The sequence below is a fragment of the Mesoplodon bidens genome (assembly GCF_964165515.1).
Source record: "Mesoplodon bidens genome assembly, chromosome: 14".
NCBI classification, from domain to species: domain Eukaryota; kingdom Metazoa; phylum Chordata; class Mammalia; order Artiodactyla; family Ziphiidae; genus Mesoplodon; species Mesoplodon bidens.
In genome coordinates, this window is record NC_138170.1 from 67931983 (window position 1) to 67954649 (window position 22667).

General features: G+C 50.2%; 3 protein-coding genes across 3 annotated transcripts; 2 read left to right on the forward strand and 1 right to left on the reverse strand.

Moving 5' to 3' along the window:
* Positions 1-3717: 3717 nt before the first annotated feature.
* TCF23 (transcription factor 23) lies at positions 3718-6946 on the reverse strand (the record flags this gene model as incomplete). The annotated part of the gene is made up of 3 exons (XM_081254310.1): positions 3718-3897; positions 5778-6020; positions 6725-6946. 3 exons carry the CDS (start codon positions 6944-6946, stop codon positions 3718-3720), a joined length of 645 nt encoding a protein of 214 aa, XP_081110436.1.
* A 9778-nt stretch (positions 6947-16724) lies between these two features.
* PRR30 (proline rich 30) lies at positions 16725-17921 on the forward strand (the record flags this gene model as incomplete). Its single annotated transcript, XM_081254009.1, has 1 exon — positions 16725-17921. One exon carries the CDS (start codon positions 16725-16727, stop codon positions 17919-17921), a length of 1197 nt encoding a protein of 398 aa, XP_081110135.1.
* Positions 17922-19075: 1154 nt separating this feature from the next.
* On the forward strand, positions 19076-22658 carry PREB (prolactin regulatory element binding). Its single transcript, XM_081254550.1, has 9 exons — positions 19076-19422; positions 19964-20156; positions 20347-20564; positions 20754-20834; positions 20934-21058; positions 21256-21429; positions 21568-21640; positions 21806-21965; positions 22142-22658. The coding sequence occupies exons 1-9, from the start codon at positions 19288-19290 to the stop codon at positions 22234-22236; spliced, it is 1254 nt and encodes a 417-aa protein (XP_081110676.1). The 5' UTR covers positions 19076-19287; the 3' UTR covers positions 22237-22658.
* The last annotated feature ends 9 nt before the right edge of the window (positions 22659-22667 follow it).

Sequence of the window (22667 nt, forward strand, 5' to 3'; positions counted from 1 at the left end):
GACCGAATCACTGTGTCTGCCCCAGGCAGAGGGTAGAGCTGTCACATACAGGGTCATGGGGATGGGGTAAGAGCTTTTCTTGACCTTCGCCAATCTATTCTAGGGCAGAGATTTCTAAGAATTTTTGGTCTCAGGATCCCTTTACGTTCTTAAAAATGTAGGGCTCGGAAAAGCTTTTGCTTATGTGGGTAATTTCTATTGATATTTACCATATTAGAAATTAAAATAGACTTAAAAATATTTATTTAAAAATAACATTAATTAACCCACTATATGTGAATATAGATACCATTTTTATGAAAAATAATTATTTTCCATATTGGAAAATATTTAGTGAGAAGAGTGGCATTGGTTTACATTTTTGCAAATACCTTTAATGTCTGTTGTAATCGAGAGCTGGACTCTCCTATCTGCTTCTACATTCCATCTGTTGTTGCAATATCACATGTCATATGGCTTCTGGAAAATTCCATTACACTCATGAGAGAATAGGAGTGAAAAAAAGGCAAATCGCATCTTGTATTATGAAAATAATTTTGACTACTTAGGGCACTGAATGGGTCTCAGGGACCCCCAGGGTTCCCGGACCACAGTTTGCATATCTCTGGTCAAGAGCAAAACTCTTCCTGTAAAGGGCCAGAGTTCCTTCACAGGAACTCTGTAAATATTTTGCGCTTTACTGTCTGTCGCAGATATTCGACTCTGCCTTGTATCAGGAAAGTAGCCATAGATCATATGTAAACAAATAGGTGTGACTCTTTTCCCAAAAAAAACTTATTTAAAAAATCGGGGGCTGGATTTGCCCCACTGGCTATAGTTTGCTAACCCCTGATCTCGAATACCAAGATTGCAGGGGCCCTGGGTTTAGGGCTTAGGCCACAAAGGGGAGAGGACAGTGCCATCTGACTCATCCTAGCCAGGCTCCTTCCAGAGGAAGCGAAAGGGAATTTCTCAGACAAGACTAGATTTTTCTATTTCTAATGACTCTAGTTCTCAATTCAGTGAAATCTGCAGTCTCCACCTTAATACTTAGATCTCCCTTGGCCAGCTCTGCTTCTCCCAAAGTGCATCGAAGCCTCTCCCCTGTAATTCTGCTGCCTCTCAGAAAGCACACGCATATCCAGCCCCGGGGAAGTCGTCCCGGCCATCACTGCCTCACCCCCACCTAGAGTCACAGGTACGTGGGGATGGGGCAGGCGTACAAGACACTCAAGTGGACCAATCAGCCCTCTCACTCCCGAGCCAGGCCACCTGAGCGTCATTTTGTCATCCAAGCTCCTGTTTCCTTTTGGAGCTTCTTTCCTACATACCCCTGTTCCCAGGGTCTCCCAGTGAGAGGGTATTTTTCTTCCTCTGCTACAGAGGAAAAGGGGGTTACTCCTGATTCTGGTTCATTTGTGGGTCGAAGTCTCCAACCTGACATTTCCTCTGGTTATTCCCATTCATCCCCTGGTCCTTTCCTTGGCTCTGCCTGCCCCCTGGCAGTCCTTTTGCTTCCTGACCTGACTGTGCTGGGTGCTGTCTGGCTGGAGGAGACGGTCTCTGGACCCCTTGGGGACTGTCCAGAACACTAAGGAAATGCCTGGAAAGATCCTGAGACAGACTTAGAAACTTGTAATGATGGTACTTGCCCTCCCCCAGCCCCCCACCAGCTGCATCCTTCTTTGGCCCTCCTTGTCTTTTCTACCAGGGTAATGTGGTCCCCCCTCTCCCGAAGGGTCTGGCATTACTAGGCAAAGGCTGGAGTCTGAGCGGGGTGCGTGGAGCAAGCTCCCAAACCTGAGTTATCAGGAGAAGCTCTGTGCTATGGGGGGACCGCAGTGCACACCCAAAGCCAGCTTTCCCAGCTTCATCCCCAGACAGAGGTTGTGCACTACCAACTCACGAGGAAATTCATGTGTTCCTCTTCTGACCACATTCAAATTCAACAAGGAAGATACTGCTTTTTGGCTTTAAACATAGAACATTCGAGCTGGACTTTTATGGTCTTGCGAAGAGCACTGTGCTAGTGCCCACCCACACCTGGTCTCTGCCTTGCCTGGCCCCGTCCAGCTGCCCAGAAGCAGCTCTGCACAAGCTCTCCAGGCTCCTCAGCAGAGACTTGGTAGATTTATGAGTTTGGCCTTGGCTGAGGCCTTCTCACCATGGCTCCCAGCCACAGTCCAGCTGCTCTCCCACATCTCATGCTGCCGCGGCTGGGACGTTCTGTGTCTGCTTTCGTGCCTCCACACCAATCTGCTGAGTCACCCCCTCAGCCCCCTTTCCCCTGCTGCCCTGGTCAGCCCTGTGGAGGAATAGCAGTTCCTCACACCAGAGCTCAGACCCCCCGGCCACGCCCAGTCGGCCAGAATCTCATTCGTTCTCATGATGGCAGTGGTGGCGTCTGTCTAAGGCTACCCCTGTTGGGACTCTAGTTGGCCTGGCCCGTGCCTTCCCACTCTGAGGCACTGAAGTTTAACAAAAAGATGGTTCCTTCTCTGTCTGGACTTTAGGTACCTGATCTGAAGCCACACCTGATCTGGAAAGTTACTTTCTGTATGTATAGACACTGATTTTTCCTCAAACTATTTCTACAAGGCCAGAGAAAAATTCCAGTAAAGCACTATCTGATTTCTGGCACCCTATGGCAGGACTAAGGGAGAGGCTGGGAGGGCAGTGCCTGTGGTGGGGAGCTGGCCGGAGGGAGCTCGGTGTAGACAGATTGTAGAAATAACTCCTGAGCCAGTGGGGCCTTTGGCCAAAATCATACAAGGAACCCAGTGAACCCAGGCCTATCTTGTTTGTCCTGGAGGTTAGGTTTCTAATATAATGGAAGATTGTAATTATTATCCCCTGGAAAAGATACACGTTCTCCTTCTCAGGTCCTTCAAGGATGTAACTGAGTCTATCAAAACCTTCAAACGCAAGGGCTTAAGGTGCTGCCTGGTTCAGTTAAGGTAAAGCTGCCTCTGGGATAAAATCTCAAACTAGGCAGCTAGGACTATGTAAAAGTTTCTCTGGATACTGGAATGTAAGCAATGTAAGCTTTATGGTTTAACCTGTAAATATAACTCATAGCAAGAGAAGAGTGGAAGGGTGCAGGGCCCAGAGAGGGAGAACACGTAGTGATGAGGGGCAGCTGGAGAGACCATAATGCAGATACAAAATTCCTACATTCCTGATGTTGGGTAAGCATCTTGCAGTGCAATAACAAAGTATGTTCCCTTCTTCAGTTTCCTCTCTACCTATGTGACCCCGGCCCAGCTCTGTTCACACTCACAGCTGCTGAGAGCCTGTCTGGCCCCTGGCTTTCCCATCAGCACCTGCAGCTGCTGCCAGCCTCAGCCGCTACCTCTGTACATGTGCAGCAGTGTCTGTCTTCTTGCAATCTCCAGAGGGTTTGTGGGCACCTTAGGGGAGAAAAGCAAGGGACAGTGCCCTAACTCAACTTCCAACTCAGTCAGACCCTTTCCTTGCCCACTTCCCTGTAACTGCCACAAGGGAGCCACTGGGGCATCACCCGTGGGTGACAAGATGAGGATCTTCTCCCTGGTCCTCCTGAGTACTCTCTGTCACAGAGGTGCCCACTGCTCTGCCTGGTCTGTGTGCTGGAACCTGGGAGTAGAGCCTGAATCAGATCGATGGGTGAGAGGCAGAATGAAGACAGGCAGGGCCTGGCAGAGAATCCAGGTCCCTAAGCTTGAGTCATAGTCCAGAAGAAAAGGGCGACTATGGTGATCACTTGTCACCAGGTGCCGGTGAGAGCGGCCTGGTGGGACGAAGAGCATCTGCCTCTCCAGAGACTTGGGGCCCGGTCTCTGCCTCCTTGGTTCTTTGGCCCGAGGTGACGGCTGTGGTGGAGTCAAGGCCAGAGCACCCCAGGCCTCCGGCGTAGAGACGCGATCGCATCGGCCACTTCTGCAAGACATGGGGAGGGGATGGGGGTCGTGCTCACTAGCCCAGCCCTCGTGGTCCTCGGCAGCCCAGACCGGGCCTTCCCTAGCCTCCCTCCCCGAGACCCGTCCCCACAACTGCTCCGATGACAGCGGTCCCAGGCTCCCCACCACTCATGGCCTCACACATTCTCCTGACCACCTGAGCCTGGCTGAGGGGCACAGGAGGAGCCATCTGAGAAAAGCAAGGGCCCCAAGAGGAGCCCCGGATGGTGGGGAGGGAGGCGGGCGGCAGAGCTGGCAGCAGCCAGGGCCTGGGCAGTGGGGAGGGCAGCAGCGAGGGGCAAGGACAGGCTCCTCCTGGCACTGAACAGTCCTGACCCTTTCTCTTGCCCAGTCCCGGCCGGGCCCAAGTGCCTGTGGCCCCAGATGTCAGTGCTGCCCACTCCCCCTGTGCAGGGACCTCCCAGGATTGTCCATCCTTCCAGCAGGAGCGTGGCCAGTCCCAGAAAAGGCCAGGTTGTCTTGGCGCTGAGGTCTGCCCTCCTCTTGACAGCCCCCCACTTGGGGGCTGAGGGCCACTGCTGCTGGCTAGCTGACCCACCCGACCCCGCTGCCAGAGTGCTAGACCTAGCTGGGCTCTCATCTATACATTCTTCAACATATTTATGCATCACCTGCTTCCTGCAAGGGTCTCACCTTGGCCGCCATCTTACATCTAAGTAAGCAACTGTGCCGCCTGGGGACACTGCACCAGGTGCCAACATTGGCATTTCAGAGTTTCCCCTTTTAGTCTCAAATTCTTGCATTTTAGTTGTATTTATATGAAAGAAAAATATCTTAAGTTTCAAGACATTTCAGAACTATGATGTTTAAGGAAGAGAGATGGTGAAAAGTATCCTCCATAGAAATAAAGTTGCTGTCCTCAGAGGGCAAAGACGACCCTTTAGAACAGCTACACTGGCAGTCAGCAACTTACAGTGTACTCCACCCACCCCCGGGGCCTGCTTAGTGGCTATGAGCCCAGGGCCTGAACTGCATTCAGCCACTTAACCTACCTAAGCTTCAGTTTCCTCATCTGTAAAGTAATCTTCATTTGGTTCTTTTTCTTTTTTTTTTAAATTTTCTTTTTTTTAATCCTCATTTGGTTCTTGTGCGGATTAAAAGATAAAAATACACTAAAGCGTTTAGTCTAGCTCTGGGCATAACTTTAGCCCCCAGATAATGTTAGCTGTTATTGCGATGATGATGATGATGATGATGATTGTTAATCATACTTTTCCTTCATGATCTCATTTCACACCCTGGAAGCAAAGTCAGACTCATGTTATCTTCCCTTTCCGTATAATAAAACTGAGGCCCAGGAAAGGTAGGTGACAGTCTGGTAAGTGATGCCTGCAGGAAGCCCTCCTTCCCCCTTTCCCAGCCCCTGCCACTCCCCCACCCAGCTTGGTTACTTCTAGAGTGATGCTTTCTTAGAGCTTTCTTCTCCAAAGGGGGATCCCTCCTGAGACAAAGTCCAAAGGACACCAAGGCACTGTACAGTGGCATAGTGTCCCTTGGAATCTAGGAATCTCCTAGGTGTGGTTTCTTTCCCAGGCCCCAGCCCTGGAAACTACCCCCTTTTCTCTTCTACCACTAAGTCCCCCGGAGTCTTGGGGCCTCTAAGAATTTCCCTCCCCTTGGAGGAACCATAGTCTCATGAAGTCATTTCCAATCATCACTCCCACTGCATCCCATGAGAAATATTGTCATTCCAGTCCCAAGAGCCAGCCTCAGCTCTTCTCCCCATGAGAGAGCAGGAAGCAGCCGGCCCCAGCGTCAGCTCTGCCGAGGGCAGGGGGACTGAGTCCAGTGTCCCCCATCCCAAACCCCCTTCCCCGAGGCCCCGGGCCCGTGACCTACCTTGAGAGGGTGCAAGTAGCGGAGTCCACGCAGGAAGGGTGGCCAGGCGGGGCCAGGCATCTCGTGGCCAAGTGTGCGGGTGAGGTGGGCTATGTAGCTGGTGGCCAGCACCAGGACATCCAACTTGGAAAGCTTGGTGTTGGGCGGCACGGCAGGTAGAGCGGCCTGCAGGGCCAGGAAGGCCTGGCGCAGGGTCCTCACCCGGCTCCGCTCCCGAGCGGCGTTCTCAGGACTGGCCTCACTCTGCAGAGGACCCCAGGTGAGTGGGGCTGACCGGACGCCCATTGCCCCATTGCTAAGAGCATCCTAGGGCAAGGCCTCCTGCCAGAGTAGTAGCATGCCAAACGACAGAGACCCAAGGGCCTCGTACCCTCTTGGTCTGCTCTCAGCCCGGCCCTGCTTTACGGCAGAGGACATGGAGAGAAGACCTCATCTGGGCTCAGAACTGAGAGTCCTGTACTCTTTCCCACCCTCCACTGTGCCTCCCCCTGGCCCTTGCTGCATCCACACCTAAGTCTGAATCCTGCTTATCAGGATGCCCTGGGGCCACAGGGAGCACACAGCCCTGCCCTGCTCTGTAGGGCTGACCCTAGGCCCAGCCGGGTCCTGAGATGTAGAGGCAACTGTGGTAAAGAGGAAAGGACACCAAAGCGTGCTGACCCTGTCGCTGACTGCTGCTCTGGGACCTTGGGAAACATATCACTTCTCCGGGCCTCAGTTTCCTTGAGAGAAGTGAGTTGGGCCAGCTCTCTGAGCCACGCTCTGGTTAAGACCGGCTCTGACTTCCCCAACCACCCAAGCATGGAGCCTTGGAGCGGAAGTTGGCCTATGTCCCCTCTCTCAGGCAGGACAGTAACCATGAGTGAGGCTCTGCCATCACAGGTGACGTCACAGCCCCTCCCATGCCTGCCTCTCCCAGCTACCTCTTCAGGTCGCGGCTTTCTTACCCGGCCACGAACCAGCCTCCTGGCGCTGGCCCCTCGAGGGCTTGGGGCAGTTCTGCTCCATCTTTGGTTTCTCCAGCTGGTCTCTTCCCACAGGTCCTGCCCTGTCCTGCTCAGGCGGCTCCTTTTCCTGTCAGTGCCTGCCAGCGACCTCGGTGTGGCCTTGGCCGGGCTCTTCCCTACTCCTGGCATGGCCAGTGCCCCTCTGGCCTCTCTCTGTGACATGCCACACCCCTGAGGTATGATGCTGCAGCCCCCAGGACCGGAACACAGGGCCTGAGGAAGCCCCTGGGCTCACGCTAGTGGGGCAGGCTGGTCATTCAGCCAGCGACGTCTATATCTGAGGAAGCGAGCGCCAACTCAGTCCTGCTCCGCTCCTTGCTCTGGGAAAACCGCCCACCCGGCACAGCCCCCGCGAAAAGCCTCCTGACTGCCTCCCAACCAGCTGAAGGCGGGGGTGCTGGATGCGGGGAGTGGCCAGGCCCTGGGAGGAGGCCCCTGCTGTAGAGGGCAGGAGGACGGTGGGAAGGGAGCTCCCTTCCCGGATCCCTGCCTGACCCTGACTGTGGTCCTGGGATAGACCTGCAGCTTCGGCTTTGGGGCTTAAGTCCATGGAAGGGCCCTGAACTCCTTTCTCTGTGCCAGAAGCCTGGCTGTGCACCTCCCTGAAAGGACTTTTCCTCCCCTTGCCAGTGAGAATGACCTTCCAGCCAGAGGGCGCTACTCCCCATACCCCAAACTTGCCTCTTATGTCCACCTCAGTGCTTTTACTTTTACCTTTTTGTCCCCCTGGAATACCTCCCTCCAGCTGTACCCTGGGAAAAGCTGCCCATCCTCTGGGTTATGTCCAAAGGATTTGTGAGGATTTCTTCCAACCCCACAGAACCCAGAGCCCACGTCTTCCTGTTGTATTGGTACCCCATTCTATGCACAACCACACCCTGGCTAGCTTCCTAACAGTTCAGTGTTCTAGATCAGTACATGCCAAGCGCTGTGCTAAGTACTTTATATGTATTATCTTATTTCTCAGGTCAACATCTTAAGGAAAAAAGACTCTTACATCATCATTTTACAGATGGGAACACTGAGGTATCAGGAGGTGAAATAACTTGCCCAGTGCCAAACATCTAGTAAGTGATGTTGGTGGACGAAAGCCCAGGCAGTCAGTGAGACTTGCAAGGCTTCTCCTCACCCTACACCATTCTGCCTTGGGTGGGTTACTCACATGTCTGTTCCCCTGCTAGGTGCGAGGTCTTTGAAGGCAAGGACCAGGATGTTTGCTGAGCTGCATGAGATCCTCCATTCAGCTAGTTAGGAGGAGGCAGGCCGAAGGAATAGCAAGCCTGCCACAGTCGGCCCTGCCTGCCCTAAGGTTACCACCCCTGCCTGCAGCAGTGTCATTGCACGTCCCTTATCCCCCAGTCTTGAACTCCAGAGGAGACAAAATAAGTAAAGAGAAAGTGCAGAGAGAACAGAGGAACAAAGGTGGCTGTACAGAGACAGACATGCAGCCAACCAGAGAGAAAGGAAAACAGAAGAGAGGTCAAATTCACTTGCATGTCCATCGATAAGGAAGTGATTCAATAGATTTTGCTATATCCATTCTGTGGAATGATATGCAGTAATAAGAAGAAGCAGACATCTGTATAGTGACATGGAAAACTCACCAAGATGCACAGTGAAGTGAAAAAACCTAGTTGTAGATCATTAGGTCTAATAAGATCCCAGCCAGGATTTTAAAAGAAGACACCAAAAAACAAAACTATAAGTATAAAGGTTTAGGGACTTCCCTGGTGGACTCCCTTCTGCCAGTCCTCCCTTCCAGTTTAGGACTCTGCCATTGACTGCAAGGGCACAGGTTTGATCCCTGGCTGGGGAACTAAAATCGCACATGCCTCATGGCGTGGCCAAAAAAAAAAAAAAAAAAAGTATAAAGGTTTTTGTGCTTATGTGAATATATAGAAAGGAGACTGAAAAGATGCACACTGAGTTACTTTTTTTTTTTTTTAACTCCAGATGCAGAGAATTCGGTGCACACTGTCATTTTTGGTCCACGCAGGGCCTCTTGTTAGCCTACCTCTCTCCCTCCTTCCCTTCCATCTGTTCCCTTTTATCCTATTCCCTATCATAGGCAACCATTCCAAACTGTTTAATGTATATTCTTTGGTTTAATGTATACTTTTTGTGGTGGTTTTAAACTATGTACACAAATTCTTTGACACTCCTCCCTTCAAAAGGTGGAGCATACCAGATGGCTTCGCAGGCAAATTCTATCAAACATTTAGAGAAGAGCTAACATTTATCCTTCTCAAACTCTTCCAAAATATAGCAGAAGGAGGAACACTCCCAAACTCATTCTACGAGGCCACCATCACCCTGATACCAAAACCAGACAAAGATGTCACAAAGAAAGAAGACTACAGGCCAATATCACTGATGAACATAGATGCAAAAATCCTCAACAAAATACTAACAAACAGAATCCAACAGCACATTAAAAGGATCATAGACCATGATCAAGTGGGGTTTATCCCAGGAATGCAAGGATTCTTCAATATACGCAAATCAATCAATGTGATAAACCATATTAACACACCGAAGGAGAAAAACCATATAATCATCTCAATAGATGTGGAAAAAGCTTTTGACAAAATTCAACACCCATTTATGATAAAAACCCTCCAGAAAGGCACAGAGGGAAATTACCTCAACATAATAAAGGCCATATATGACAAACCCACAGCCAACATCGTTCTCAATGGTGAAAAACTGAAACCATTTCCTCTAAGATAAGGAACAAGACAAGGTTGTCCACTCTCACCAATATTATTCAACATGGTTTTGGAAGTTTTAGCCACAGCAATCAAAGAAGTAAAAGAAATAAAAGGAATCCAAATCGGAAAAGAAGTAGTAAAGCTGTCATTGTTTGCAGATGACATGATACTCTACATAGAGAATCCTAAAGATACTACCAGAAAACTACTAGAGCTAATCAATGAATTTGGTAAAGTAGCAGATACAAAATTAATGCACAGAAATCTCTTGCATTCCTATACACTAATGATGAAAAATCTGAAAGAGAAATTAAGGAAACACTCCCATTTACCATTGCAACAAAAAGAATAAAATACCTAGGAATGAACCTGCCTAAAGAGACAAAAGACCTGTATGCAGAAAACTATACACAGATGAAAGAAATTAAAGATGATACAAACAGATGGAGAGATATACCATACTCTTGGATTGGAAGAATCAACATTGTGAAAATGACTATGCTACCCAAAGCAATCTAGATTCAGTGCAATCTCTATCAAACTACTAATGGCATTTTTCACAGAACTAGAACAAAAAAATTTCACAATTTGTATGGAAACACAAAAGACCCCGAATAGCCAAAGCAATCTTGAGGGAAAAAACGGAGCAGAGGAATCAGGCTCCCAGACTTCAGACTATACTACAAAGCTACAGTAATCAAGACAGTATGGTACTGGCACAAAAACATAATTATAGACCAATGAACAGGATAGAAAGCCCAGAGATAAACCCACACACATATGGTCACCTTATTTTTGGTAAGGAGGCAAGAATATACAATGGAGAAAAAGACAGCCTCTTCAATAAGTGGTGCTGGGAAAACTGGACAGCTACATGAAAAAGAGTGAAATTAGAACACTCCCTAATACCATACACAAAAATAAACTCAAAATGGATTAAAGACCTAAATGTGAGGCCAGACACTATAAAACTCTTAGAGGAAAACATAGGCAGAACACTCTATGACATAAATCATAGCAAGATCCTTTTTGATCCACCTCCTAGAGAAATGGAAATAAAAACAAAAATAAACAAATGGGACCTAATGAAACTTAAAAGCTTTTGCACAGCAAAGGAAACCATAAACAAGATGAAAAGATAACACTCAGAATGGGAGAAAATATTTGCAAATGAAGCAACTGACAAAGAATTAATCTCCAAAACTTACAAGCAGCTCATTCAGCTCAATATCAAAAAAACAAACAGCCCAATCCAAAAATGGGCAGAAGACCTAAATAGACATTTCTCCAAAGAAGATATACAGATTGCCAACAAACACATGAAGGGATGCTCAACATCACTAATCATTAGAGAAATGTAAATCAAAACTACAATGAGGTATCACCTCACACCAGTCAGAATGGCCATCATCAAAAAATTTGCAAACAATAAATGCTGGAGAGGGTGTGGAGAAAAGGGAACACTGTTGCACTGTTGGTGGGAATGTAAATTGATACAGCCACTATGGAGAACAGTATGGAGGTTCATTAAAAAACTAAAAATAGAACTACCATATGACTCAGCAATCCCACTACTGGGCATATACCCGGAGAAAACCATAATTCAAAAAGAGTCATGTACCACAATGTTCATTGCAGCTCTATTTACAATAGCCAGGACATGGAAGCAACCTAAGTGTCCATCAGCAGATGAATGGATAAAGATGTGGCACATATATACAATGGCATATTACTCAGCCATAAAAAGAAACGAAATTGAGTTATTTGTAGTGAGGTGGATGGACCTAGAGTCTGTCATGCAGAATGAAGTAAGTCAGAAAGAGAAAAACAAATACAGTATGCTAACACATATATATGGAATCTAAAAAAATCGAAAAAAGAAAAAAAATGGTTCTGAAGAACCTAGGGGCATGAAGAAACTAGGGGCAGGACAGTAACAAAGACGCAGATGTAGAGAATGGATTTGAGGACACGGGGAGGGGGAAGGGTAAGCTGGGATGAACTGAGAGAGTGGCATAGACATATACACTACCAAATGTAAAATAGATAGCTAGTGGGAAGCAGCTGCATAGCACAGGGAGATCAGCTCGGTGCTTTGTGACCACCTTGATGGGTGGGATAGGGAGGATGTGAGGGAAACGCAAGAGGGAGGGGATACAGGGATATATGTATATGTATAGCTGATTCACTTTGTTATAAAGCAGAAACTAACGCCATTGTAAAGCAATTATACCCCAATAAAAATTAAAAAAAAAAAAAGGTGGAGCATAATCCTCCTCCCCGTGAGTGTGGGCTGGACCTAGGGACTTGCTTCTAACAGGTAGCATGTGGCGGAAGTGTCAGTGCGTTACTTGAGAAACTAGGTTATAAAAGACACTGCAGCTTCCTCCTTGCTCTCTCTGGGATCTCTCCCTCTGGGGGAAGCCAGCTGTTAAATCGTTGAAGATACTCAAGTAGCCCTGAGGAGAGGCCCAAGTGGTGAGGAACTCAAGCTTATCAACCACACCAGCACTAACTAGCAACCATGTGTGTATGTGTACCACCTCAAAAATGGACCTTCCAGGGCTTCCCTGGTGGCGCAGTGGTTGAGAGTCCGCCTGCCGATGCAGGGGACACGGGTTCGTGCCCCGGTCCAGGAAGATCCCGCATGCCGCAGAGTGGCTGGGCCCGTGAGCCATGGCCGCTGAGCCTGTGTGTCCGGAGCCTGTGCTCCGCAACGGGAGAGGCCACAACAGTGAGAGGCCCGCGTACCACAAAAAAAAAAAAAAAAAAAAAAAAAAAAAAAGGACCTTCCAGCACCAGTTCAGCCTTTAGAAGACTGCAGTCCTGACCAACAGTTTGCGTGCAACCCATGAGAGGCCCTGAGCCAGAGTCACCCAGCTAAGCTGCTCTAACCTGTAGAATTCCTGACCCACAGAAGCCATGTGAGATAATACATGCTGATTGCTGTTTAAGTTTGGGGGTAATCTGGTAAGCAGCCATAGATAACTAATGCAATGCATGTCGTTGAACCATGTGCATTGTTGCATGAATGGATTTAAAAATCATTAAAATGATAATGCATTTATATTGCAAATATATAATGCAATACTACTTATGTCTCAGATCACATTGTTACTTCTTCCATTCCATCCTATGTTTTTAAGTCCTTTGCTTCTAATTTGCTGCAGGATACTCCACAGTGTGCACTCATCACATTTTGACCACCCAGAGCCCCAGGGATGGACATCCAGATTGTCTCCAATTCCTTATCGCCCCAAACAATGCTGTCATGAATACCATCGCATATCTCCTTATGGATTCATGTCAGATTTTTTAAAACACATGTCCAGGAGCAGAATGCTGGGTACTCCCAGAGTGCCATCCAGAATGGCCACCGTGTCTGCACGTCCAGCAACACTGTATGTGCCCTAGAGCCCCATATCTTCACCACTACCTAGTATTAACCAGATTCCTAGTTTTACGGTTGAAAAGCTATAAAGGGCCATCTTATTTATAAGGGCTGTTTTAAATTGTTCTTATCTGACAACTGATGAATTCGAGCATCCTTTGTGTATGGAGCTTGGTAGAGATTCTGTTTTGTTTTCTCCATATTGGGAGACTGTTTCCCCAACATCATCTATGAAAAAGTGCCTCCTCGCCCTGTTTTGTTGCAGCTCCCACTTCACCACATACTTAGTTCCCGTATTTATATATAGGTCAATTTCTGAGCTCTCTGCTCTGTTCTACTGATCTTTTTGTCTGTGTTTGAGCCAACATCACACTGCTTTATTATTATGACTTTGTAGCATGTCTTAATACTTGGTGAGATAAAACTCTTCTCTTAATGCTTATTTTTTCCAAGGTTGACTTAGTTATTTCTGGACCCTTATTTTTCTATATAGATTTTAGAGAAAGTCTGCTGAGTTTCTAAAAAATTCAGCTGAAATTCTGATTGGGATTTCATTGAATCCATGGGTTAATTTGGGGAGGATTGCCATCTTTATACTTCGAAGTCAATCCTTCCAAAAACATGAAATATCTCTCATTTTATTTCAAACATCTTCTATATCCTTGATTAATTTTGTAGTTTACTCCACAAATGTCTGTGTATTCTTTTATTCTTTAATTTTTTTGATGTATTGATTCAATAACAATTGATTCATTGTTGAGTTACAATGTTGTGTTAGTTTGGGCTGTACAGCAAAGTGATTCAGTTATACATATTATGTATATATCTATTCTTTTACAGATTCTTTTCCATTATAAGTTATTACAAGATATTGAATATAGTTCCCTGTGCTATACAGTAGGTCCTTGTTGTTAATCTATTTTACATATAGCAGTGTATGTCTGTTATTCCCAAACTCCTAATTTATCTCTCCCTCATTTTTCTGCTCTGGTACATAAGATTGTTTTCTATGTCTGTGAATCAATTTCTGTTTTGTAAATAAGTTCATTTGTATCATTTTTTAGATTCCACATATAAGTGATATCATGTGATATTTGTTTTTCTCTGTCTGACTTACTTCACTTAGTATGATAATCTGTGTATTCTTGCTTAAGTGAAATAGTTTTGTTCAACTAAGTAGTTCATAGTTTTTGTTGCTCTTGAGAATGCTCTTATTCTATTTTCTAGCTGATTATGGCTGCTATACAGAAATATTATTACATTTTAAAAGTTTATCCTGAATCCAGCAACCTTGCTGAGCTTTCTTTTTTTTGTTTTTGTTGTTGTTGTTGTTTTTGCGGTACATGGGCCTCTCACTGTTGTGGCCTCTCCCGTTGTGGAGCACAGGCTCCGGATGTGCAGGCTCAGAGGCCATGGCTCACGGGCCCAGCCGCTCCGCGGCATGTGGGATCTTCCTGGACCGGGGCACGAACCTGTGTCCCCTGCATCGGCAGGCGGACTCTCCACCACTGCGCCACCAGGGAAGCCCGTGCTGAGCTTTCTTATTGGTCTTAATACTCTGTTGATTCCATTGGTTTTTCTAAGCAGATAAAATAATGACAATTTTATCTCTTCCTTTCCAATCTTTATACTTGTTTTTTCATCATTCCTTAGAGGATCGACTAGTGCTTCCAGTACTGTTAACCAGAAATAGTGATAGTGGGACTTTCCTGGTGGTGCGGTGGTTAAGAATCTGCCTGTTGATGCAGGGGACACGGGTTTGAGCCCAGATCAGGGAAGAAAAAAAAAAAAAAAAGGAATAAAGTAACAATACGTGCTATAACATGAAGGAACCTTGAAAGCATAACGTTAAGTGAAAGATGTCAGACACAAAAGGTCACATACTGTATGATTCCACTCATATGAAATGTCTGAAATATGCAAATCCATAGAAACAGAAAGTAGATTTATAGTTTCCAGGGACTGGGGGGAGGGAGGAATGAGGAGTGACTATGGGTGTGAGATTTCTTTTGGGGGGACATAAAACTGTTCTACAATTAGACTGCAGTGATGGTTGCACAACCCTGCGAGTCTACTGGAAAAACAGTGAATCGCACACTTTAAATGGGTGAATGGTATGGTATGTGAATTACATCTCAACAAAGCAATTAAGAAAATAGAAATTAAAACATATAAGCATATCCAAAGAGAGTAAAACTTAAATGTCCTCACCTCCCCCCCAAAATATAGATGTAAGTACATGAGGTGAAGGATGTGTTAATTAACAGTTAAGAGGATTCCTTTCACAATGTATCAAATCATCACTATGTACACTTTGAAGGTATTACAATTTTAGTTGTGAATTATACCTCAGTAAAGCTAAAAAATTACAGAACATAACTGATTAAAAAAAAAAAAAGCAAATATATAAGCATTATCCCAAGGCGGGAAAAGGTGTGGAGCATGAACCACTGCTCAGAAAGCAAAGAAACAGTAAGTTGAAGGGAGGGTTCAGCCCAGATAGGCTGTACAGTTGGGGAGAAGCCTGGATGGAGGAGGTGGTGGGAACTGTAAAGTATATGGGCAGACAGCAGAGGTGGGGGCTAGGCCCTGAAGAAGAGACTGAATGCCCCAAAGAATTTTGCTTGCTTCAGTTTTATCAAGGGCCAGCCTTTGGATGATCTCTGAGAGAAGGTCCTAGAGCCTTGAAGAGGAGAGTCTATGATGTCAGCCCCCGACCTCTGTGACATAGGCACTAGATGCCAGGGACAACTGCCCCAGGAAATGGGGCTCCCAGCAGATCCCAAGGGCTGCTGGGACAAAGTGCCCACCTCCCAGAGGCTTTCACCAGCTAGCCCCACTGCTACTGCTGCTACTGAGCGTGAAAAGCCATCTTGGCTGGGGCCAGACTGAGCCAGAGGACATCAGCATTAGGGAAGACAGGGATTAGGGCAACCAGAGTGCCAGGAAACCAGGATGCTTGCAGAATCTCTGATTCAGGTTTAGGAGAACAAAAGCCTGGTAACAGAAGACCCCCGCCTGGCTGAAGGAGGACTGAGGGTAAGGCTCAGATGGAACTCTTGGTCAGAGTGAGTTTTGGGTGACAGACGCTGGGGGCAGAGAGGGGTGTACCCACCATTTGTTGACTCTGTTCCTCTCTCTCCCAGGTCCCACATCACTGAAGTGCCTTGAGAAACACAGCCCAGAGGAACCCTCATTGGTAAGAGCTCACAGCGCCAGAACACCCTCAATTCCTAGTCCCATCTCAGTCCCCAGCTCCCAAGCCTCCTCCTCTAACTCCATCCTATCCATCCTACCCTCCTTCCCTACTCCTCTCCTCCTTAGCTCTTACCTTCTCTGGAGCTTTTTGCCAGCTCTTCTGACCCCAAAGGTGACATGGATTTAGGGCCTTGGTGAACCAGCCTGCATGGTACATAAGCCAGAGCCAGAAATGGACCCAGTCTCCCAATATCTTGGGCTCTGTTTCTTTCTCTACAGATCCTATGGGCTGTGTCTTCCTCCCTGGCCCACCCAGATAACTTCTGCTGTCGTTCAGCTCCCAAGAGTCAGTCCTGATTCTCCATCCCCTCCATCTCTCATCACTGGCCCACTGCAAAGAAGTGAGAAGGCAAGTTTAGAGCCAAGCTCCCGTCTGAACACCCAGAGAAGCTGGTGCTCCAGGGCTGCGTGTCTCCTTGGCTTGCCACCAACAGTCCTACCAACACCAGGCTGGAGCCACATTCTGTTCAGAGAAGGCCTTGATTTCTCAGCCACTTCTGGCCCCAGAGATACTGATCCTGCCTCTGCCAGGTCTCTGATCTCTGGGCTTGACGCTCCACTCTCCTCTGGATTCAAGGCAATGTTGCCTCAAAACAAGGACCAAGTGCTGCTACAGAATGCAGCACCCCCTGGGCGCCCCCCTCGGGGCCCCTCACAAATTGTGGACTCCCTTCCCTGCAACCTACGACCTCAACCTCCCCAACCATCGCTCCGTCCCACCCGCCCACCTTGCTCTCCTCCCCCATGGTCCCACTCTGCAGGCTCCCATGTCTACTCTTCTGACTCAAATTCGGACTTTGTCCTACATCCCTACTCTTATCTCCCAAGTTCCCCTTCTTTCTTTCATCAGAATTGCCTCTCTCTCTCCCCACCACGTTCTTCCTCGTCCTCCCACTGGCTATACCCATCTCCTACTCTCACCCACTCCTCTTCTGCCTCTCAGCCACAGAACTCCTCTCTCCTGAGCTCACGTTGCCAGACTCCTTCCCACCCTGAAGACCTACCTAGCTCCACCCTCACCTTCCCAAGCCCCAGTCTACCTTCTCGTGGGGTTCACTCTAACAGCCAGACATGGCACTCACAGCAGTACAGGAACACTGGGTCCCCTGTGGGGGAGGAGGGATGCGTGGCAAGCGAGAGGGACCCTGCAGAGTTCAGGGACCCAGGAGCCCTGGCCCAGGCCCTGGTGGTTCATCTGGGGCGCCGCCGTATCGCCCACGACCTGCGGCTACTGCTTTTGCAGCGCCTGTGGCAAGGCAAAACCGGCAAGGCCCCAGTCGTGGAGTATCCTGTCTGTCTGGTGTGTCTCCGGCCCCGCAGCCCCTCTTGCCCTATCCCCAGGTACAGGACTGGACCCAGGCTACTTGCTTTCCCCCAACTACTGCCCCGTGTGCAGGGCCAGGAATCCGGACCACTGCGCATCGGCATTGGCTTTGGCCTCTGCCTGCCTCGGGGCCAGGCCAGGGCCTTGCATCTGTTGCCAGAAAGAAGGCCGGAGCAAGTAGGGCCTCGGGGAGAGGCTGCTCAGGCCCGTGGGTGTCAAACCCAGGCATCTCAAGCCCCAGCAGCTCAGGCCCAGGCGGACCTAGGCCCAGGCACCCCCTCCCAGAACGGGAGCCTCAGGTCTGTAGGCCCTCAATCACCAAACTCCACGTGCTGTTCAGGGTCTCAGGCTCAGGCACCAAAACAGGCCACTGCCTCCCTGAAGCCCAGACCTTCCTCTGCCTCAAAGAGGCCTGCCTCTCCAGAGCCCATTCCCCGAAAGTCACCACTCTAGTGCCAGAGCCATGGAGGCTCCCTGGAGCACCTCCTCCGAACCCCACCAGCCCTGCCCGGCCCCAGATCTCAGGGGCTGGCTGGCTGGAGGTCAGGTGTGTTCTCCAGCCCTGAACCCTGGGAGCCACTTGTGGAGTCTGCTTTCTCTTGGCTGAAGAAGACCAAGGGCACCCGAGGCCCCACTCAGTCTTCAGTGTATCCAATAAAGCCTGACCCTGCAAAACTTGTGTTTGTGTCTTGCTGAGCAGATCCTGTGGGTGGCTGTACCTTCAGGGTGACCAGAACCCAACAAGGGGTGGAGGAGAGTCAAAGGAAACAGAATGACCAAGGAGAGTGAGTGCCATATATCTGAAGAGGGCAAGGGACCCATAAGCCCTGAGCACCTGAGATGTGCAGAGGGCTCTGCCAGGCCCTTCACCCATTTAATTCGACTTGTTGGGACAGATAATGGCATCCCCAGAGATGAAGCCACTGGGCCCCTTCCTCTGGCTGCACCTTAGATTAAAAGGACTCATGCTGGTAAGGCCAGGGGAACAGCAGGACATGTCTCCTTGCAGGGAAGGGCAAGCCTAACACGAGGTCCTCACGTTGGAGATCATAAATCCAAGGGCCCCCTCAGGAGGGTGGGGTGCGAGGCAGACCTTGGATAAATCACTTCGTCTCTGGGGTAAACGTAAAGGCTGCGTATCACTCCTGAAGTGTGGACAGTCTTAATCCATGGACTTCTTTCCGGACGCGCAGGCTCAGCGGTCATGGTTCATGGGCCCAGCTGCTCCGCGGCATGTAGGGATCTTCCCAGCCCGGGACACGAACCCGTGTGCCCTGCATTAGCAGGCGGACTCTCAACCACTGCGCCACCAGAGAAGCCCCCAAGGGATTCTTTATTATAGACTTATTAACCTCCCTTAACCTTTATTAGCACACCCCGTCCCCGCCCCCACCGACCCCGCTCCTGCAGAACAAGACATTTCCTTGAAGCTGGCGCGGCGCGCCCCCAACGCCCCGCAAAAAGATGGCGGAGGCTGCCTTCACAAGCGGGCGGAGAACGGCCTCCTGGAGCCAGGGCTCCGCCTGCCCGCGGCCTGCTAGTGCTGACGCGTATTGGCGGCTCTGCGCCTGCGCGAGGAGTACGGGCTCCGTGCGCCTGCGCCTTGAGCGTCTGCGAGACCGGGTACGGGGGCCCGCTGCAGTGATAGGGAGCCTTGTGTGTAGTTACAGTTTCCGCAACCCGGCGGTTGTGAGAGCGGTCTGGAGTCCTCCCGGCGGCGACCGGACCAAGGTCAACAGCGACCGGAGCAGCAGTCGAAGGCCGGGCGCGGCATGTCCCCGGTGCCTCGGCGCAGACAGTGAAGCGCGGGGCGAGCGGGATGGGTCGGCGCCGGGCGCCAGAGCTGTACCGGGCCCCGTTCCCGTTGTACGCGCTTCAGGTCGACCCCAGCGCTGGGCTGCTCATCGCTGCGGGCGGAGGAGGCGCCGCCAAGACCGGCATAAAGAACGGCGTGGTGAGTACAGCGCCCCTGGGGCCGGGTCGCGCCACGGGCTGAGGGCGATTCTGGGAGGGTCTGGGGGCGGGCCGCACCCCTGCTTCGGACCCGGCCCCTCCCGGGTGGGAACCCCGGCATGCCGGGCGTCCCGGCGCGAATTTCAATCGGGAACTCATCCGTCAATTGAGAGGCTCCTAAGGTAAAGTGAAAACTGCACACAGCGCTACCTAGGCAGGAACGCTTCAGTTCGACCTCAGGATTAGCATCAGGGGTCTTATCCTGGCTTTTTCCAGGGAGGCCACATAGACTTGTCTGCCAGCCTAATAGCAGCGGCGAGTGAAATATAAGCTAGGTTTCTTCACTCTTCTGAGCGTCATCATATTCTGCAAACTAGAGCCTTGCTTGCTGTACAGATTCGTGAGGCTCAAAAAGGAAAAAAGGTTGCAAAAAGTCTTTTAAACTAGAAAGTGTAGTTAGCAAAGGGGTAGGGCATCAGTCTATAGGATGTAAGTTTGCCCTTGAGGTGCTCTCTGAACCTCATCCTGGTTCCCTCTCTCAGCACTTTCTGCAACTGGAGCAGATTAATGGGCGCCTTAGCGCCTCCTTACTACACTCCCACGACACAGAGACACGGGCCACCATGAACTTGGCGCTGGCTGGTAACATCCTTGCTGCGGGGCAGGATGCCCAGTGTCAGCTCCTGCGCTTCCAGACCCATCAGCAGAAGAGCAAAAACAAGGCAGAGAAGGCAGGTGAGAGTCCCCTCTGTAGCTTTGGGAAGAGGGTTAAATAAGTAAGATCTCTCTCATCTTGGTCTCTGACGAAGTGGGGCTGGAAGTGGGGTTATGGTAGCAGGCGAGAAGCTCAATGTTCACCACTAGAGAGGGGGCCAGTACTACTTACTTGAGAAACCTGGAACCTGGCAGGCTGTTTGTGTTGCAGGTTCCAAGGAGCAGGGACTTCGACAAAGGAAAGGGGCTGCCCCAGCAGAGAAGTCTGGAGCTGAAACCCACCAGGAGGAGGTAGAATTCAGCGTAGAGAATTTGCAGGCGGTGCAGACAGACTTCAGCCCTGATCCACTGCAGAAAGTTGTATGCTTCAACCATGATAATACCCTGCTTGCCACTGGAGGGACGGATGGCCACGTTCGTGTCTGGAAGGTGTGGTTTTGGGAGGTTAGAGGATGAGTGTCAGTAGCAGCAAGGCCAGAATTGTGAGAAACTGAACATGGGTGCTGGGGAACTTGTGAGTGAAGCCTGCACTGAGCGGCCATTAGTAGAGAAGAGGGGTGAGTATCATTGCGCGCTTGCCGGGTACCTAGGCTAACTGTGGTGGTGGTTTGGCTGCAGGTACCCACCTTGGAGAAAGTTCTGGAGTTCAAAGCCCACGAAGGGGAGATTGAGGACCTGGCCTTGGGGCCTGATGGCAAGGTGAGGAGTTGAGAGGGTGGAGAAAGTAGGTGATTATGCTGCTTGCCCAGTAAGTGGATCCCCTAACTGTCCATCCTTGGAATCTTGATTCCTGACTAGTTGGTAACTGTGGGCTGGGACCTTAAGGCCTCCGTGTGGCAGAAGGATCAGCTGGTGACACAGCTGCACTGGCAAGAGAACGGACCCACCTTTTCTAACACGCCTTACCGCTACCAGGCCTGCAGGTGTGAAGACCCCAGAGGGTGGCTGAAAGAGGCACAGCCTAGATGTGGGGGAGCGGGAGGAGGCTGGGGGGAAGCTGGGGAGGGTCGGAGCCCTGTCGGGTGTTACCCTAGGCCTCGCCAGGGTGCAGGAGGGCACACACCTCGGAGGAGGGTTGGGCAGGCCCCAGGAGCTGAACAGCTTGTCGCCCGGCCCCCAGGTTTGGGCAGGTTCCAGACCAGCCTGCTGGGCTGCGACTCTTCACGGTGCAGATTCCCCACAAGCGTCTGCGCCAGCCCCCGCCCTGCTACCTCACAGCCTGGGATGGCTCCACGTTCTTGCCCCTTCGGACCAAGTCCTGCGGCCATGAAGTCATCTCCTGCCTTAGCGTCAGGTGTGAGAGAGACAGTGGTGGCTTGGCTGGGTATGGGGGGGACCAGGGGAAGCTCAGGGAGACGTGCTGCCTGAGTCCCTGAGGACTGTTGTTGCTGCACAGACTCCAGGACAGTGAGCATTTTATTGTTTGTTGCAGTGAATCGGGCACCTTCCTAGGCCTGGGCACGGTCACTGGCTCTGTTGCCATCTACATAGCTTTCTCTCTCCAGGTAATGGGTGGAGGTGGGCACAGCCCTGAGGGCTCTTTGGGGTGGGGATTCTAGGCCTGCTTCTGCACTGAGTGTGCAGGAAGGAGTCTGGCCCAGCCTGTAGCGGGAAAGTCTTCTGGGGGCAGAGGCCATGTTTTCCAGAAGGAGTTTTCCTCCTGTCCCCAGCGCCTGTACTACGTGAAGGAGGCCCATGGCATCGTGGTGACGGATGTGGCCTTTCTACCTGAGAAGGGTCGTGGTCCAGAGCTCCTTGGGTCCCAGGAAACTGCTCTGTTTTCTGTGGCTGTTGATAGCCGTTGCCAGCTACACCTGCTGCCCTCACGACGTGAGTCACTGGGGTGGGTGCGGTGGGGGAACCACCCCAGCTTTCACTGTAGCGAAAACTTGCCTCCTGGAGAATGGGATGCTTATCTGTAGCCATCTACCCGCTTCTTGAATGGTTCTGTTCTCTGGGCTGTGATGCTCCTTTGCCTCCTGACTTCTTCCCTTCCCCCCTTGCAGGGAGTGTTCCTATATGGCTGCTGCTGATGATGTGTGTCGGGCTTATCGTTATGACCATCCTGCTGCTCCAGAGGGCCTTTCCAGCTTTTCTTTAGCCTCCCTGCTCCCAGGGAGCCAGGGGCCTGGGCACTGCCACCTTCTAGACCAGTGTGGGCCTACCACTGCTCGCTCCATCTGGGTCCACAGCTGAGGTTGCCTCTGATGAGACTAATGGGCAGTGCCTGCCCTTTCCAGTTAAAGCTTGGCTGTGGCCCTGTGCGACACTGAGCCCTGGGAACCTTGCATTTGTCATCTGTGGATCCGCTCAGGACAGTGGTGTCTGAAGGCCAGGCCACACCACCTGTCTCCCTCCCTCTGCCTACCAGAGGCTCCATAGTTGAGCTTGTCCTTTCTCCAGAAATATGTGAAGATGCCCAAGAACCTGGAGGCACTGCTGTCCTTCCTGCAGAAACAGTCGTTTTCTTCTCCTCCCCTCACAGCCTCGTGGCCAGTTGCTCTTCATATGAGCTCCTGGCATTTGCTGGGG

Excerpts from the sequence above, each read along its gene's own strand:
- PREB (XM_081254550.1), top strand. The coding sequence starts at position 19,288 with ATGGGTCGGCGCCGGGCGCCAGAGCTGTACCGGGCCCCGTTCCCGTTG. Across the intron at positions 21,430-21,567 it reads ATCTCCTGCCTTAGCGTCAG|TGAATCGGGCACCTTCCTAG; the intron begins GTGTGAGAGAGA and ends TGTTTGTTGCAG. Across the intron at positions 21,966-22,141 it reads ACACCTGCTGCCCTCACGAC|GGAGTGTTCCTATATGGCTG; the intron begins GTGAGTCACTGG and ends CCCCCCTTGCAG.